At 51.7% G+C, this 14,958-nt stretch overlaps 1 protein-coding gene and 1 non-coding gene across 3 annotated transcripts in view; one reads left to right on the top strand and one right to left on the bottom strand.

The window, feature by feature from the left end:
• Positions 1 to 333: 333 nt before the first annotated feature.
• LOC116566664 lies at positions 334 to 452 on the bottom strand. Its single transcript, XR_004275949.1, has one exon. It is a non-coding gene; the product is annotated as a 5S ribosomal RNA (ribosomal RNA).
• An 8,592-nt stretch (positions 453 to 9,044) lies between these two features.
• Positions 9,045 to 14,958, top strand: part of ACOT7 (acyl-CoA thioesterase 7) — a 124,450-nt gene continuing 118,536 nt past the window's right edge. The window contains exon 1 of one of the 2 annotated variants that reach the window (XM_032301096.1): positions 9,045 to 9,531. In XM_032301096.1, the coding sequence (XP_032156987.1) occupies positions 9,371 to 9,531 (161 nt within the window). In that variant the 5' untranslated portion in view covers positions 9,045 to 9,370. Of the gene's footprint in view, positions 9,532 to 9,658; positions 9,977 to 14,958 lie in introns of those variants that run through there. The other variant, XM_032301094.1, reaches the window with a different exon arrangement.

The raw sequence follows: 14,958 nt of genomic DNA, 5'->3' as shown, positions 1-14,958 counted from the left end.
AGGCAATTCTCCTGCCTCAGTCTCCTGAGTAGCTGGGATTACAGGCACGCACCACCATGCCCAGCTAATTTTTTGTATTTTTAGTAGAGACGGGGTTTCACCGTGCTGACCAGGATGGTCTCGATCTCTTGACCTCGTGATCCACCCACCTCGGCCTCCCAAAGTGCTGGGATTACAGGCGTGAGCCACCGCGCCTGGCCTTTTTTTTTTTTTTTTTTTTAAGATGATCTTACTCTGATGCCCAGGCTGCAGTGAGGCTGCTCACTGCAGCTTCAACCTCCCCAGGCTCAGGAGATCCTCCTGCCTCAGCCTCCACGCATTTTTTTTTTTTTAAGCCTACGGCACCGGGTATTCCCAGGTGGTCTCCCATCCAAGTACTAACCAGGCCCGACCCTGCTTTGCTTCCGAGATCTGACGAGATCAGGCGTATTCAGGGTGGTATGGCCGTAGACTATATATATATATTTTTTGTAGAGATAGGGTTTTGCCATGTTGCCCAGACTGACCTGGAACTCTTAAGCTTAAGTGACCTGCCCACCTCAACCTCCCAAATTGCTGGGATTAGAGGGGAGCGCCATCATGCCTCTCTAGCCTCTTCTGTTTGTCTTTGAGATGTGTCAGCCCTTTGGGAATGGAAGGCTATGCTTCCGCATTTATTCACGTTTCCTGCTGGCAACAGACTCAGGGTCTTGTCTATTCAATTCCATGGACAAGAGGCATAATCATATAGTGTCCATCATCTCTGCAGAGGATAAACACAAGAGCTAAATACATTAACATGAAAGAAACAGAGCGGCTGTGTGAACGGAGCAGTTGGATCCCTTCTCTTTGGCTGTATCCTGTATGATTCCTGGGAGGACATGATGGCAGGCCCTGGAGAATCCTACAGCTTCCTCCCCTTGTGTGAATACCAGCTTGAACCCGTTAGGGGTTCTCCTTGGGCCAAGGTGATCTGAATCCCATCTGGTCAAACCCATACATCCCTGCAGCCCCCAGGCCCCCAGGGCTGCTTGGCTTCTCAAACTGGTTCACAAAGTTGTCCACAGCCCTTCCTCTATGCCAGGCTATGCCAGGCCCTGTTCCAGGCACCATTTTTTGTTTGTTTTTGAGATGGAGTCTCGTTCTGTTCCCCAGGCTTGAGTGCAATAGCATGATCTTGGCTCATTGCAACCTCCACCTCCTGGGTTCAACTGATCCTCCCACCTCAGCCTCCTGAGTAGCTGGGACTACACACGTGTGCCACCATACCTGGATAATTTTTAAATTTTTTGTGGAGACGGGGGTCTCCATATGTTGTCCAGGCTGGTCTTGAACCTCTGGCCTCAAGTGATCCTCCTGCCCTGGCCTCCCAAAGTGCTGGGATTCCAGGAGTCAGCTGCTGAGCCTGGCCCTCTTCTGTTTTAGAGCTCTGAGTTACAGACTCAAGCTTACACAAGAACCAAATCTTCAGTTCAGAAATGGACCTTTATTATGTTTAATGGAGTTAAGTATACTGATGGTCAATATTTTAGAATGCTTACCTGCATGTCTTCCCTTTTCTGTTCAGTCCTCACAGTGCTATGATCACATTACTGAGGAAGCAACCTGCCCATTGAGTGGGTAGGCGATCTGCCCGGGTTGGAAGTAAAGCTATGACACAGGATTTTGACTGGATGGTCCACACCCTTAGCCACCAGGCAGGCTCACTACTTCCTTAAAAATGTAAAGAAAGAGGCTGGGCGTGGTGGCTCATGCCTGTAATCCCAACACTTTGGCAGGCCGAGGCAGGTGGATCACTAGGTCAGGAGATCCGGGCCATCCTAACACAGTGAAACCTCGTCTCTACTAAAAATACAAGAAACTAGCTGGGCGTGGTGGCACATGCCTGTAGACCCAGCTACTTGGGAGTCTGAGGCAGCAGAATCACTTGAACTCAGGCGGAGATTGCAGTGAACTGAGATTGGGCCACTGCACTCCAGCCTGGGCAACAAAGTGAGACTCCGTCTCAAAAAAAAAAAAAAAAAAATTAAAGAAAGAAAATGGCCCATAACCTCACATCCTGGATACCCCATTAATTTTTAAAAATTGGGACGTAAGGCTGGGCGTGGTGGCTCACGCTTGTAATCCCAGCACTTTGAGACGCCAAGGTGGGTGGATCATGAGGTCAGGAAATCAAGATCAGCCTGGCCAAGATGGTGAAACCCGTCTCTACTAAAAATACAAAAAGTAGCCGGGCGCAGTGGCAGGAGCCTGTACTCCAGTACATGGGAGGCTGAGGCAGGAGAATCGCTTGAACCCAGCGGAGGGAAATTGCAGTGAGCTGAGATCATGCCACTGCACTCCAGCCTGGTGACAGAGTGACACTCTGTCTCAAAAAAAAAAAAAAATTGGGACGTAAACATAAAAATGCATAAAACATATGTACAGTGTAAAAAAATCATTATAAGCATGTCAAGAAAACATTACCACTCCCCACTTCCAGGTGATCCCCCAGCAAAATCCTCTGACTCCCGCTGAGAGGTACCCGCTGCCCTGACTTTTGTGATTATCATTTCCTTATTTTCTTATAGCTTTACCACCTTCTTATGTTTGCCTAACAGAGTTCTAGACCATTGCATGCATGGCTTGATACTACAGGTATTCCTTTTTTTTTTTTTTTTTTTTAGATGGAGTCTCACACCGTGGCCACGCTGGAGTGCAATGGCATGATCTCGGCTCACTGCAACCTCTGCCTCCTGGGTTCACGCAATTCTCATGCCTCAGCCTCCTGAGTAGCTGGGATTACAGGTGCACACCATCACACTTGGCTATTTTTTTTTGTATTTCTAGTAGAGATGGGGTTTCACTACGTTGGCCAGGCTGGTCTCAAACTCCTGACCTCAGGTGATCCTCCCGCCTCAGTCTCCCAAAGTGTTGGGATTACAGGCGTGAGCCACTGCGCCTGGCCAGGTATTCTTTTATATCTTCTTTCCTTTCCTTAATATTATGATTCATGGCCAGGCGCAGTGGCTCACACCTGAAGTCCCAGTATTTTGGGAGGCCAAGGTGAGAAGATTGCTTGAGCCTAGGAATTCAACACCAGCCTGGGCAATGTGGTGAGACCCCCATTTCTACAAAAAAAACAGAAAAACAGCTAGTGGCGTGTACCTGTGGTTTCAGCTACTTGAGAGGCTGAAGTGGGAGGACCGCTTAAGCCAGGGAGGTAGAGACTGCGGTGAGTCTTTTTTTTTGAGATGGAGTCTCGCTCTGTCGCCCAGGCTGGAGTGCAATGGCTCCAACTCAGCTCATTGCAACCTTTGCCTCCCAGGTTCAAGAGATTCTCCTGTCAGCCTCCCAAGTAGCTGGGACGATAGGCATGTGCCGCCATGCCCAGCTAATTTTTGTATTTTTAGTAGAGATGGGGTTTCACTATGTTGGCCAGGCTTGTCCTGAACTCCTGACCTCGTGATCTGCCCGCCTCTGCCTCCCAAAGTGCTGGGATTAGGGGCGTGAGCCACCGCACCCAGCCTGAGTCTCTCTCTCTCTCTTTTTTTCGTTTTAAGTTTTTTGTTTTTTTTTTTGAGACGGAGTTTTGCTCTCGTTACCCAGGCTGGAGTGCAATGGCGCGATCTCGGCTCACCGCAACCTCCGCCTCCTGGGTTTAGGCAATTCTCCTGCCTCAGCCTCCTGAGTAGCTGGGATTACAGGCACGTGCCACCATGCCCAGCTAATTTTTTGTATTTTTTTTAGTAGAGACGGGGTTTCACCATGTTGACCAGGATGGTCTCAATCTCTTGACCTCGTGATCCACCCGCCTCGGCCTCCCAAAGTGCTGGGATTACAGGCGTGAGCCACCGCGCCCGGCCTAAAGATTTTTTTAAATGACAAAATGGGCCGGGTGTGATGGCTCACGCCTGTAATTCCAGCACTTTGGGAGGCTAAGGCGGGCAGCTCATGAGGTCAGGAGTTCAAGACCAGCCTGGCCAACATGGTGAAACCCCAACTCTACTAAAAATACAAAAATTAGCTGGGCGTGATGGCAGGCGCCTGTAATCCCAGCTACTCAGGAACCTGAGGCAGGAGATTCGCTTGAACCCAGAAGGCAGAGGTTAGGTTGCTGTAAGCTGAGACTGTGTCACTGCACTCCAGCCTGGGCAACAGGAGCAAAACTCTATCTCAAAAAAAAAAAAAAAAAAAAAAGACAAAATGACAGTTTGTGAATATATATTCTTTTGAGGCGGAGTCTCTCGCTCATTGTTGCCCGGGCTGGAGTACAGCGGTGAGATCTCGGCTCACTGCAACCTCCGCCTCCAAGGTTTAAGTGATTCTCCTGCCTCTGCCTTCTGAGTAGCTGGGACTACAAGTGCATGCCACCACACCCGGCTAATATTTTTTTGTTTTTAGTAGAGATGGGTTTCACTGTGTTAGCCAGGATGGTCTCGATCTCTTGACCTTGTGATCCACCCACCTCGGCCTCCCAAAGTGCTGGGATTAAAGGCGTGAGTCCCCATGCCTGGCCCAGTTGGTGAATATTTCTAAAGAGTATAAGTAAATAATTAAGTATCTGCTGTTGGTACAATAATTATATCTATCAAGTCATTCATAAAATATTTATTGAGTACCTATTATGTGCTAGGCACTTTTCTTGGAGCTTGGATACAGCAGTGAATAAAACAGTAAAAAATTCCTGCCCTATACCTTCTAGCTGCGGGAGAGAAGATAAACAGACAGGTGCAATGTGTATTAAATAGTGTTAGATGCTAAGGAGAAAAATAAACCAGGGAGAAAACACGGAGTACTGGGGAGAGTGGGGAGACTGCCACGTGTCTAACAGAGAACAGCCAGGGAAGGCCTTATTTAGAAGGTGATGTTTGCCTGAGTAAAGGGTGGTCCAGGCAGAGGAAGGAGCAAGCGCGAAGCCCCTGAGGTGAGTTGCACATTCGAGGACTGCCCAGGAGCTCAGGGTGGCGGCAGCTATGAGCACCAGGGGAGAGGGCCAACTAGGTCAGAAGCGTGGACTTGGCTGTGGGCAGATCCCTGAATGCCACAGTGAAGAGTGGTCAGATCCCAGATTCATTTTGAAGGTAGAGCTTACAGGATGTGCTGACGGTTTGGATGAGTGGTGTGAGGGAGAGAAGGGTCAAGGATGACTCCTGAAGTCTTAGCTTAAGCAACTGGAGGGAAGGGACTGTAATTTCCTGGGATGGCCAGTTCTGAGAGGTATCAGGACAAGGCAAGTGTCAGGTGCCTGCCACACAGCAGGGATTGGGTGCAGACAAGGGGACACATGGATCTAGAATTCAGGGGAGAGCTCTGGGCTGGCCAGAGATATACATTATACACACGGGACTTAAAAAGTGATGAGACAGGCAGGGTGTGGTGGTTCACATCTTTAATCCCAGCACTTTGGGGGGCTGAGGTGGGCAGATCACCTGAGGTTGCAAGTTCGAGACCAGCCTGACCAACATGGTGAAATCCTGTCTGTGCTAAAAATACAAAAATTAGCTGGGCGTGGTGACGGGTGCCTATAATCCCAGCTATTCAGGAGGCTGGGGCATGAGAATCTCTTGAACCTGGGTGGCGGAGGTTGTAGTAAGCCAAGATCGTGCCTCTGTACTCCAGCCTGGGAGACAGCTGGAGACTCTGTCTAAAAAAAATAAAAATAGTATGACGAGACACCAGGTGTGGTGGCTCATGCCTGTAATCCCAGCACTTTGGTTTGGGAGCCCAGAAGTTCGAGACCAGCCTGCGGTCTCTAAATAGCCAGGCATGGTAGTATGTGCCTGTGTTCCCAGCTACTCAGGAGGCTGACATGGGAGGATCACCTCAGCCTCGGAGGCTGAGGCTGCAATGAGCTGTGATTGCACCATTGCATTCCAGCCTGGACAGAATTAAACCCTGTCTGAATTTAAAAAAAAAAAAAAAAAAAGGTAAAGTGATTAGACGGAATGAGACCTCAAGAGTTCAAGCACTGCTAGGGGCTCGTCTAAGCTTCCGAGAGGAGGTGGGGAGGCAGTGCCAGCAGAGCAGGCTGAGCAGTGGCCAGCAAGGGAGGAAAATGGACGCCAGGGAGGAGTGCTTCCGAGAGAGGGGTTACATCTGCTCAACATTGTTGAGAGGTCAAGGAAAATGACTTCTGACAACAGATTATCGGATTTAGCAACTTGGAGGGAATTAGTGACCTTGATAGATTGACCAGTAGAATAAAAAACCAAACTGGAATGAGTTCAAAGGAGAATGGGAGGAGAGGTGAGGGGAGAGTGTGTGTGTAAGCAGCTCTTTTGAGATGTTTTGCTGAAAGCAGGGATAGAAATGGCCCAGTATCTTGAAAGCCAAGTAGAAAAGAGCCTAACATGAGAAGGTGAGAGGCTGTGGAAAGTGAAAAATCAGTGTAAATCCATTAGCACTATGGCCAAAATAATTCACAAGGTTTTTGCTAAGGAATGGGATCCCTCACTGCCATCCTTAAAAGCAGGGGGACATCGTAAATAATCTGGAGCACTAGTTTCTCTTTGCAGTACAGAATCAGTACACAATAAACTCTGGGCTGAGCTGTTATCCTTTCTGGGTCCCTCTAGCACCTGCTGGGCCATGATGTGAGCAGCACTTCAGATGCGTCTCAGGTCGAGGGGAGCCACACCCTTCCCCAGAAGCACAGGAGCCATTCCAGATCACTTTTTGGCCTCACTCTGGAGGGCACAGGCTATTCCATCCTAAACCACTCACCCATCCTCCAATCTAGGTGTCCCTCTGGTTCAATGTGTGGCTGGAATCCAGCTTTTTTTGTCCCTGTCTCCCAGTCAGAATTTGAATTCTTTTTTCTTTTAAGAGACAGAATCTCACTATGTTGCTCAGGCTGGAGTGCTGTGGCTGTTTACAGGTGCCATCAGAGGGCGCTGTAGCCTCAAACTCCTAGGTTCAGGGGATCCTGCTGCCTCAGCCTCCCAGAACTATGGGTGCAGGACCCCATGCCAGACAGATTTTAAAGATTTTGAACAATGGAATGTTTGTAATGCAAGCACATCTATACAGGGAGAGTGGGGTCTCAGTAAATTCTTGCTGCACTCACAGTTGGGGAAGAGTGGAACAGAGAAACTGAAGGTCTGACGAGGAGAGAGGAAGAAAGGCCCTAACTCAGCCTTCCAGGTAGTCCTCACAATGGACAGGAAGAGATTTATCACCCCCATATCACAGGTAAGGAAACTGCCAGGCCAGGAACAGTGACGCACACCCATAATCGTAGCACTTTGAGAGGCCGAGGCAGGTGAATTACTTGAGCCCAGGAATTCAAGATGAGCCTGGGCAATGTGGTGAGGCTCCTTCTATGCCAAGAAGTACAAAAATTAGCTGAGCATGGTGGCACGTGCCTGTGGTTCCAGCTACTCAGGAAGCTGAGGTGGGAGGGCTGCTTCAACTCTGGAGATTGCACCACCGTATTCCAGCCTGAGCGACAGAGCCAAGACCCTGTCTCAAAAGCTTTTTTTTTTTTTGAGACGGAGTTTCACTCTTGTTACCCAGGCTGGAGTGCAATGGCGCAATCTCGGCTCACCGCAACCTCCACCTCCTGGGTTCAGGCAATTCTCCTGCCTCAGCCTCCTGAGTAGCTGGGATTACAGGCACGCACCACCATGCCCAGCTAATGTTTTTTATTTTTAGTAGAGACGGGGTTTCACCATGTTGACCAGGATGGTCTTGATCACTTGACCTCATGATCCACCCGCCTCGGCCTCCCAAAGTGCTGGGATTACAGGCTTGAGCCACCGCGTCCGGCTTTTTTTTTTTTTTAAAAAGGGAAACTATCTTGCCTGTGGCTCCAAATCTAGTTACTGCTTCCAACCATTTTAGGATTCAATTGGGAAGAGGTGGTGTTTAAATAGGCTTGCAGGCTGTTGATCAACTTGCTTGCATCAACTTGATTCTCACGAGAAAACAAAATTCTGTGGCTAGCGCAGTGGCTCACACCTGTAATCCCAGCACTTTGGGAGGCTGGGACGTGAGGATCACCTGAGATCAGGAGTTTGAGACTAGCCTGGCCAACATGGTGAAAACCCATCTCTATTAAAAATACAAAAATTAGCCAAGCATGGTGGTGAATGCTTGTGGTCCCAGCTACTCGGCGGGGGGAATGAGGCAGAGGAATCGCTTGAACCTGGAAGGCAGAGGTTGCAGTGAGCTGCGATCACACCACTGCATTCCAGCCTGGGCAACAGAGCGAGACTCCGTCTCAAAAAAACAAAACAGGAAAACGAAATTCGTGGTGTAAAAGTCCTGAAATCACAGAGTTCTGACCTGGGCTGCCCCTGCTCCTGGGAGTTATAGACCATGCTGTGGGCTGCCTTCACGGTCCGGTAGCTCGAGGGTGACCAGGATGAGGCACAGTTCCTTTAGAGCTACCTAGCTGAGTGCAAATGGCTTGTTCAAATTGCACTAGGGAGCTGGAGTTGCGTGGGTTTTCATTTAAAGATGTGAGTACAAATCTATGTGTACTGTAGAAATTCGGAAAAGGTCAAACTGGCTAGGAAGCAAAAAGCTGACATTCCAGAACGTGGGTGCGACCGCTTCTCCCCTCTTGGATGTTTTTCGGGTGGATTTTTTTTTTTTTTTTTTTTTTTTTTTTGGTGACCCCGGGTAGCCTGGACTCCATTCCGGGGCACATCGTGTGCTGTAAAACGCGGCATGTTTCAGGGCTCCTTGCTGCAACACGTGCACCCCCAGACTGGCGCTCAGCGCTCCCTGGAAGAGCCGCATCCGGCGGTGTAAACAGGCGCGGGCCTTTCCTCCTCCCCACCTCGTGACGCTTTGTACCGCTGCAGCAAAACCCCGTTCCGTTACCCGTGTGCGCGCCCGTGTGCTTCCCAGCAGCCGCCACCAATGCTCCTTTCCAGGAAACGGGCCTTCCATTCTCTCTTAGGGTGGATCGCAGAGAGCCGCGGATGCGGGCGACCGGGGCCCGGGCGGGGTGGGACTCCGGCCAGACAGCCAGGCGCCCCGGCCGGGCCTTCCGCCGTGACCTCATCCGGCCGCCCAGGCACCGGGCGCGGCAGCGAATCGGCGGCGCGGGCGGCCGGGAACGCCCCGCACAAATATTTACCGCCGCGCGGAGAGGAAGGCCCCCGTCCGCCCCGCCTACGCCACTCGGGCCGCTTCCCTCGCGACTGTCACCGGGTCGGACGCGGCCGCGGCGGCTCGCGGGCCTTTCCCGCGCCGGCGCGGCCCAACCGCCGCAGAACCTTCTGGAAGCGGCGCCCGCCGCGGCCCTCACGCCGTCAGAACCCGACGCCCGCGCGAGCCTGCGGCGGCCTTGGCGGCCCAGGGGACGGGGAGTGGGGCGGGGCCTGCGCGGGGGCGGGGCCTGCGCGGGGAGACCGCGTTAGATTCGCCCCCGGCGCGCAGGCCCCGCCTCGCCGGCGCCATGGCTCCGCCTCCGCCCTCCCCCTCCATGGCGCCGCCCCGGCTCATTCATTCCGCGCCGGGCCTGCCAGACACCTGCGCCCTCCAGCAGCCACCCGCCGCCGCAGCCGCCAGCATGTCGGGCCCAGACGTCGAGACGCCGTCCGCCATCCAGATCTGCCGGTAAGAGAGGACCCGCGCGGCGCCGACGCAGGCCACCCGGCCTACCCCGCTCGGCCCTGCGGTCCCCACCCGCCGAGGCCGTCCCCAATTCCCTGCACGGCCTCCCGCGCCGCCGCCCCGAACCCCGCCCGCCAGCGGCCGGGATGCGCCTCGCGATGCAGCACGAGCCGGGCGGTCCCCTCCCGCCTCCCGCCGGCTCCTCCCGGCAGCCTTTCGAGGGCGGCGGCTGCGCCACCGGCCGTTTGGGCGAGAAAGCTGGGCAGGGACGGGGCGGGCGGATGTCCGTGCACAGCTCCAGAGCCCGGCGACCGGCGCCCGCGGGCTGCCCCGCCCCAGGCCTCGCCCGAGCATCTCGGAGTCTCAGCCCCGTGGTCCTGCTTAGCCTCCTCGAGCATTCAGGATCGTTACCTCGGCGGTTGTGCTGCGCTAACCAAAGCCCCCAGAGGTGAAGGGGAGGTGCCCAGGGCCGGGCGAACCCCTCGGTGGGTGCCTCCGTGGGAGGAGGCTGCAGAGCTACGGTCTTCAGGGCACTGCTTCAGTTTAGGGGGAGGGCAGGTGTTGAAACGAAGAACAGATAATACTGTGTGCCACTAACAGCTTACTATCGAGAAAAGGGAATCAGTGGTCTGTTGGGCCTGAAAGCATCTTACACAATAGGGGCAAAGGGTTGTCCTTCTAGTGCACCCCCCGGCTTCCTCCACCAGGTACTGAATAGATAGATCCAAGCCCCCAGCGGAAGCTGGAGGCTGGAGATCATGAACAAGCTCATTTCCCATAGGAGGTGGGGAGGGCAACCTCAAGGTTACTCTGCAGTTCCCTTCGGCAGAATCGGAAGCAGATACAGGCTGGCATTTGTGCATGAGCTAAGTGAGGACAAGGAGTCTAGGTTTTCAGCCACTGCACACGGGCACTATGGCCTTCGACCGGTCCTACCGTGCTTGATGGACTACCAGGAGTGAGAGCTGCTGTTTTGGTGGTGGGTGCCTCACGTTTAGGAGTTGGGCATCACAGGTTGACCTTGGGCTCAAGCTAAGTCCAAGAGAAGCAAGTTACTTTCCCGTAGACATTGACATCTCCCGGAAGGCTGGACATATAGCAAGCCCTGGGTCAATGGAACTCCTTGACCCTGAGTCTCATCTTCTGGCCTGGTCGAGGGCCTTTCCTGACCTCAAGGTCAGTTTTGACTTTTCCAGAGAGACAACGTCTTTGAGGAGAGCCCTGCCCCTTTGACTTTGGCTGTGTGGCTGTCCTGGCCCCATCGACTCTGGAGGTGGGGAAAGCAGGGCAAATATAATGTAAGTAACGGGAGACAGATGGCCTGCATCAGGTCTCTGAATCAGCTCTGCTGAGTATTGGCTGGGGACCTTGGGCTCCCCCCTGGTCTGCAAAGAGCTTATACCTGTCTCATCTCACTTGGTTTGCCCAGCTTCCTTCTGAGGTTGATGATCAGGAAGGCCACCTCTACCTGTATGGAGGAGGAAATGGCAGTTTCAAGAGTTGAGTAACTGTGTAAAGCCATCCTGCTCCAGGAGCTCCAGGGACAGCCCCGCCCAGGTCTTCTGACTCCAGATCCAGTGTTGTTCCCACACCTCTCCTGAATAAAGAAAGTCTTGGTTTAAATCTACCTGTGGAAGGCTGGGCTTTTATTTACTTCTTCAGGATGATGAATAGCCAGTTTATACATGTTGTGTTTTTTCACCCAGGTTCTAACAGTTACTAGAGTTTTTTTTTTTTTTGAGACAGAATCTTGCTCTGTCACCCAGGCTGGAGTGCAGTGGAACACTCTCAGCTCAGTACAACCTCTGCTTCCTTAGTTCAAGCACTTCTGCCTCAGCCTCCCGAGTAGCTGGGACTACAGGTGTGCACCACCACACTCAGCTAATTTTTGTATTTGTAGTAGAGATGGTATTTCACCATGTTGGCCAGGCTGGTCTCGAACTCCTGAGCTCAGCTTCACAAAGTGTTGAGATTACAGGCATGAGCCACTGGGCCTGGCCAATTGCATATTGTTTCTAAGTGGCTGCCTTGGCCAGATGACTGGTGAGCAGGATGCCTGGCTGCCCCCCTCATGAGTGAGCAGGTGAGCCTCAGGTGCAGGGCATGACTGCCAAAGGAGTGGGTGGGAGTGGTGGTAGGGGTAGGCCTGTGAAGAGAAGGCTGTGGTCACATGGGCTTGAGCCGGAGAAACTACAGGATACTGGAGAGTGACTGTACTAGGATGGGGAGCCCTTTAAAGACATCCGAGCCAACACCCCAGGCTGAAAGAGGAGCCTCCTGGCTCATTACAGCCAAGCCCATGAATTTAACAGGGCTTCGCTGGACACCACCAAGAAGCATAGCACTAGCACCAGGAGGGCAACTGATGCCTGGAAAATTCAGCCCCTGCCTTAACGGGTCACAGTCTAGCAGGGGTGAGGACGCCTAAATCCCCACCATCTTAGACAGTTAGAATGGTCACATGTTCTCAGTTCAGACGCTGTTGAAGGGATAGGGGCTTTTAAGGCTGGTGACAGCGGTGGTTATGGGCAGCTCTGCAGTCCTAGGCCTGGGAGTGGATTTGGCCTTTGCCCCTTGCTAGCTGTGTGACCTGAAGCACACTGCTTAACGTTTCTCTTCCCCCCTTTTATCATGGGTTGTTCTGAGGCTAAATGAGCCTAAATCAAGTGTAGCGAGTGGCTGGTGGGATGGCTGGCACATTGTAAGTCCAAGGAAGCTCATGGCTTGGGTTTGAGTCCCAGCTCTACCTATTGCCAGGTGGTAGATGGCTTTAGGCACGTTCCTTAACCTTGTTCAACCTGTGTTTTTTTTTTTTTTTTTTTTTTTTGAGACGGAGTTTCGCTCTTGTTACCCAGGCTGGAGTGCAATGGCGCGATCTCAGCTCACCGCAACCTCCGCCTCCTGGGTTCAAGCAATTCTCCTGCCTCAGCCTCCTGAGTAGCTGGGACTACAGGCACGTGCCACCATGCCCAGCTAATTTTTTGTAGTTTTAGTAGAGACGGGGTTTCACCATGTTGACCAGGATGGTCTCGATCTCTTGACCTCGTGATCCACCCGCCTCAGCCTCCCAAAGTGCTGGGATTACAGGCTTGAGCCACCGCGCCCGGCCAACCTGTGTTTTTTTTTTTTCCTATTTTTGAGACAAGGTCTTGCTCTGTCTCCCAGGCTGCAGTGCAGTGGTGCGATCATGGCTCACTGTAGCCTCTATCTCCCAGGCTAAAGCAATTCTCTTGCCTCACACCTGAGTAGCTGGGACTCTAGGCTCACCACCACTACTGGCTAATTTAGAATTTTTTTTTGTAGAGGCAAGATCTCTCTGTGTTGCTCAGGCGGGTGTCTTGAACTCCTGAGCTCAAGTGATCTTCTCATGTTGGCCTCCTGAAGTGTTAGGATTACAGGGAGCTACTGCCCCCTGGCGGCCTCATTTTCTTATTTGTAAAATGGAGATAGTAGTGCCTGTGTTAGGATTATTTTGGGGATTATACTACACCTTTAGCCCAGTTCTGGGCACATAAAAATGTGGACTCACAAAGGGAGGGGGCTTGCCTTTGCGAGCCCCACCTTAGACAGCCCTGCTACTGTGGGACCTTGTTTCTCCTTTTGATCCAGCCCAAAGATTTGATGCCAGTTCTCGGATAGCCTTTAAAGTCTCAGAAGAGCATTTTTCCTTTGGTTTGAGTTCCATTAAGTAAATGTAACATTTAGATAGTGAATTACCTTTTTTCTTTTTTGAGATGGAGTTTCGTTCTTGTTACCCAGGCTGGAGTGCAATGGCGCATCTCGACTCATGCCCAGCTAATTTTTGTATTGTTACTAGAGATGGGGTTTCACCATGTTGACCAGGATGGTCTCGATCTCTTGACCTTGTGATCCACCCGCCTCGGCCTCCTAAAGTGCATGAATTACCTTTTTCCTTGTTGGACTCCGAGTTCTAGAATCTCAGTTCCGGAAGATTTTTTTTTGTAGAGACAAGATCTCACTCTGTTGATCTCTAAGCCCAGCTCTGTCATTGTAGGCATGGAGAAAACCAGGTTCCCAGAGCTGAGAGCAGTGGGCTAAGGTCGGCCCTGGACCTTGACAGGCTGAGGCAGCAGAGGGCAGCTGGAGGGGCTGTTCTCTCCCGGGGGTCCCGTCGCTGCAGTGTTTCTCGCTGCCTACCCAAGCTTGGCTTTATGTTCCGTCCTGAGGCCTCATGATGGCATCAGCCTGGGCTCCCAGTAGAAGAGCAGAAGCCCCTGAGTGTTCACTGAAGTAAAGCTGATGGATGTGGCATGTGACCGATGGTCAGAGAGTGTGATTTGTAGAGCTGTGCTGTCTGCTAGAACTTTTCTCAGTGATGGAAGTGTTCCAGGTCTGTGTTGTCCAAGATGGTAGCTGCTAGCACAGGTAGCTGCTGAGGGCTTGACATGACACCAGGAACTGACTTTTTTTTTTTTTTAGACAGAGTCTTGCTCTGTTGCCCAGGCTGGAGTGCAGTGGTACGATCTCAGCACCCTGCAAATTCCGATTCCTGGGTTCGATACAGATGTGTGCCACCATGCCCAGGGTGTTTTTAGTAGAGACGGGGTTTTACCATGTTGGCCAGGCTGGTCTCGAACTCCTGACCTCACGTGATCTGCCTGCCTCGGCCTCCCAATATGCTGGTATTACAGGCGTGAGCTGCTGTGCCCAGCTGGAATGTAATTTTTAATTGCATCAATTTAAATTCAGTTGGATTTAAATTGATGCAATTAAAATCCTGTGGCTGGTGGCTACCTTTCAGGAGTGTAATATGTAGAGAAATTTAAACATCAAATTTCACTGGTAGGTCTATCGGGGACAGGGTGTTCCTCAAGGAAGCTCTGAGGCTTTCTGGGGATTGTAGCCAGCTCTGGAACAACCATGCTGATGGAGGGGGACCTTGGCGTGAACACCAGCCAGCAGGCAGATAACTTGGCATGCTTCATTTGTAGGTAGATGTGTGAAACCTACAAGGTGTTTTTTTGTGTTTTCGTTGCTTACCATGTTCCTAGATGCACTACCAGGAAGCTTCCTGAGATCAGGAGTTGTGTTGTACTATGTGGTACCATGAATGCCTAGAATGGTGGCTGAGGTCTAGTTGACAGGTAAGTAGATAGTAGCTGAATGGCTGTGAATTTTAGTATGTTACGTAGTTAGAATTCTTTCCCCCAAGGGAAAAGACAGAGTGAGGCTCTGCCTTTGTTTTTGTTTTTAGATGCATTCTCACTCTGTTACCCAGGCTGGAGTGCAGTGATGGTACCATCAATTGATGGCATCCTGGCTCACTGCAACCTCTGCCTCCCCAGTTCAAGCAATTCTCCTCTCCTCAGCTTCCTGAGTAGCTGTGACTACAGGTGCCCACCACCGCACTTGGCTAATTTTTGTTTTTTTTTTTTTTTTTTTTGAGACGGAGTTTCACTCATGTTACCC

This window comes from Sapajus apella, unplaced genomic scaffold (genome assembly GCF_009761245.1).
Source record: "Sapajus apella isolate SASKATOON/1434 unplaced genomic scaffold, GSC_monkey_1.0 scaffold43, whole genome shotgun sequence".
NCBI lineage: Eukaryota > Metazoa > Chordata > Mammalia > Primates > Cebidae > Sapajus > Sapajus apella.
The sequence above is the reverse complement of the archived record's forward strand: the minus strand, read 5'-3'. Positions and strand labels throughout refer to the sequence as shown.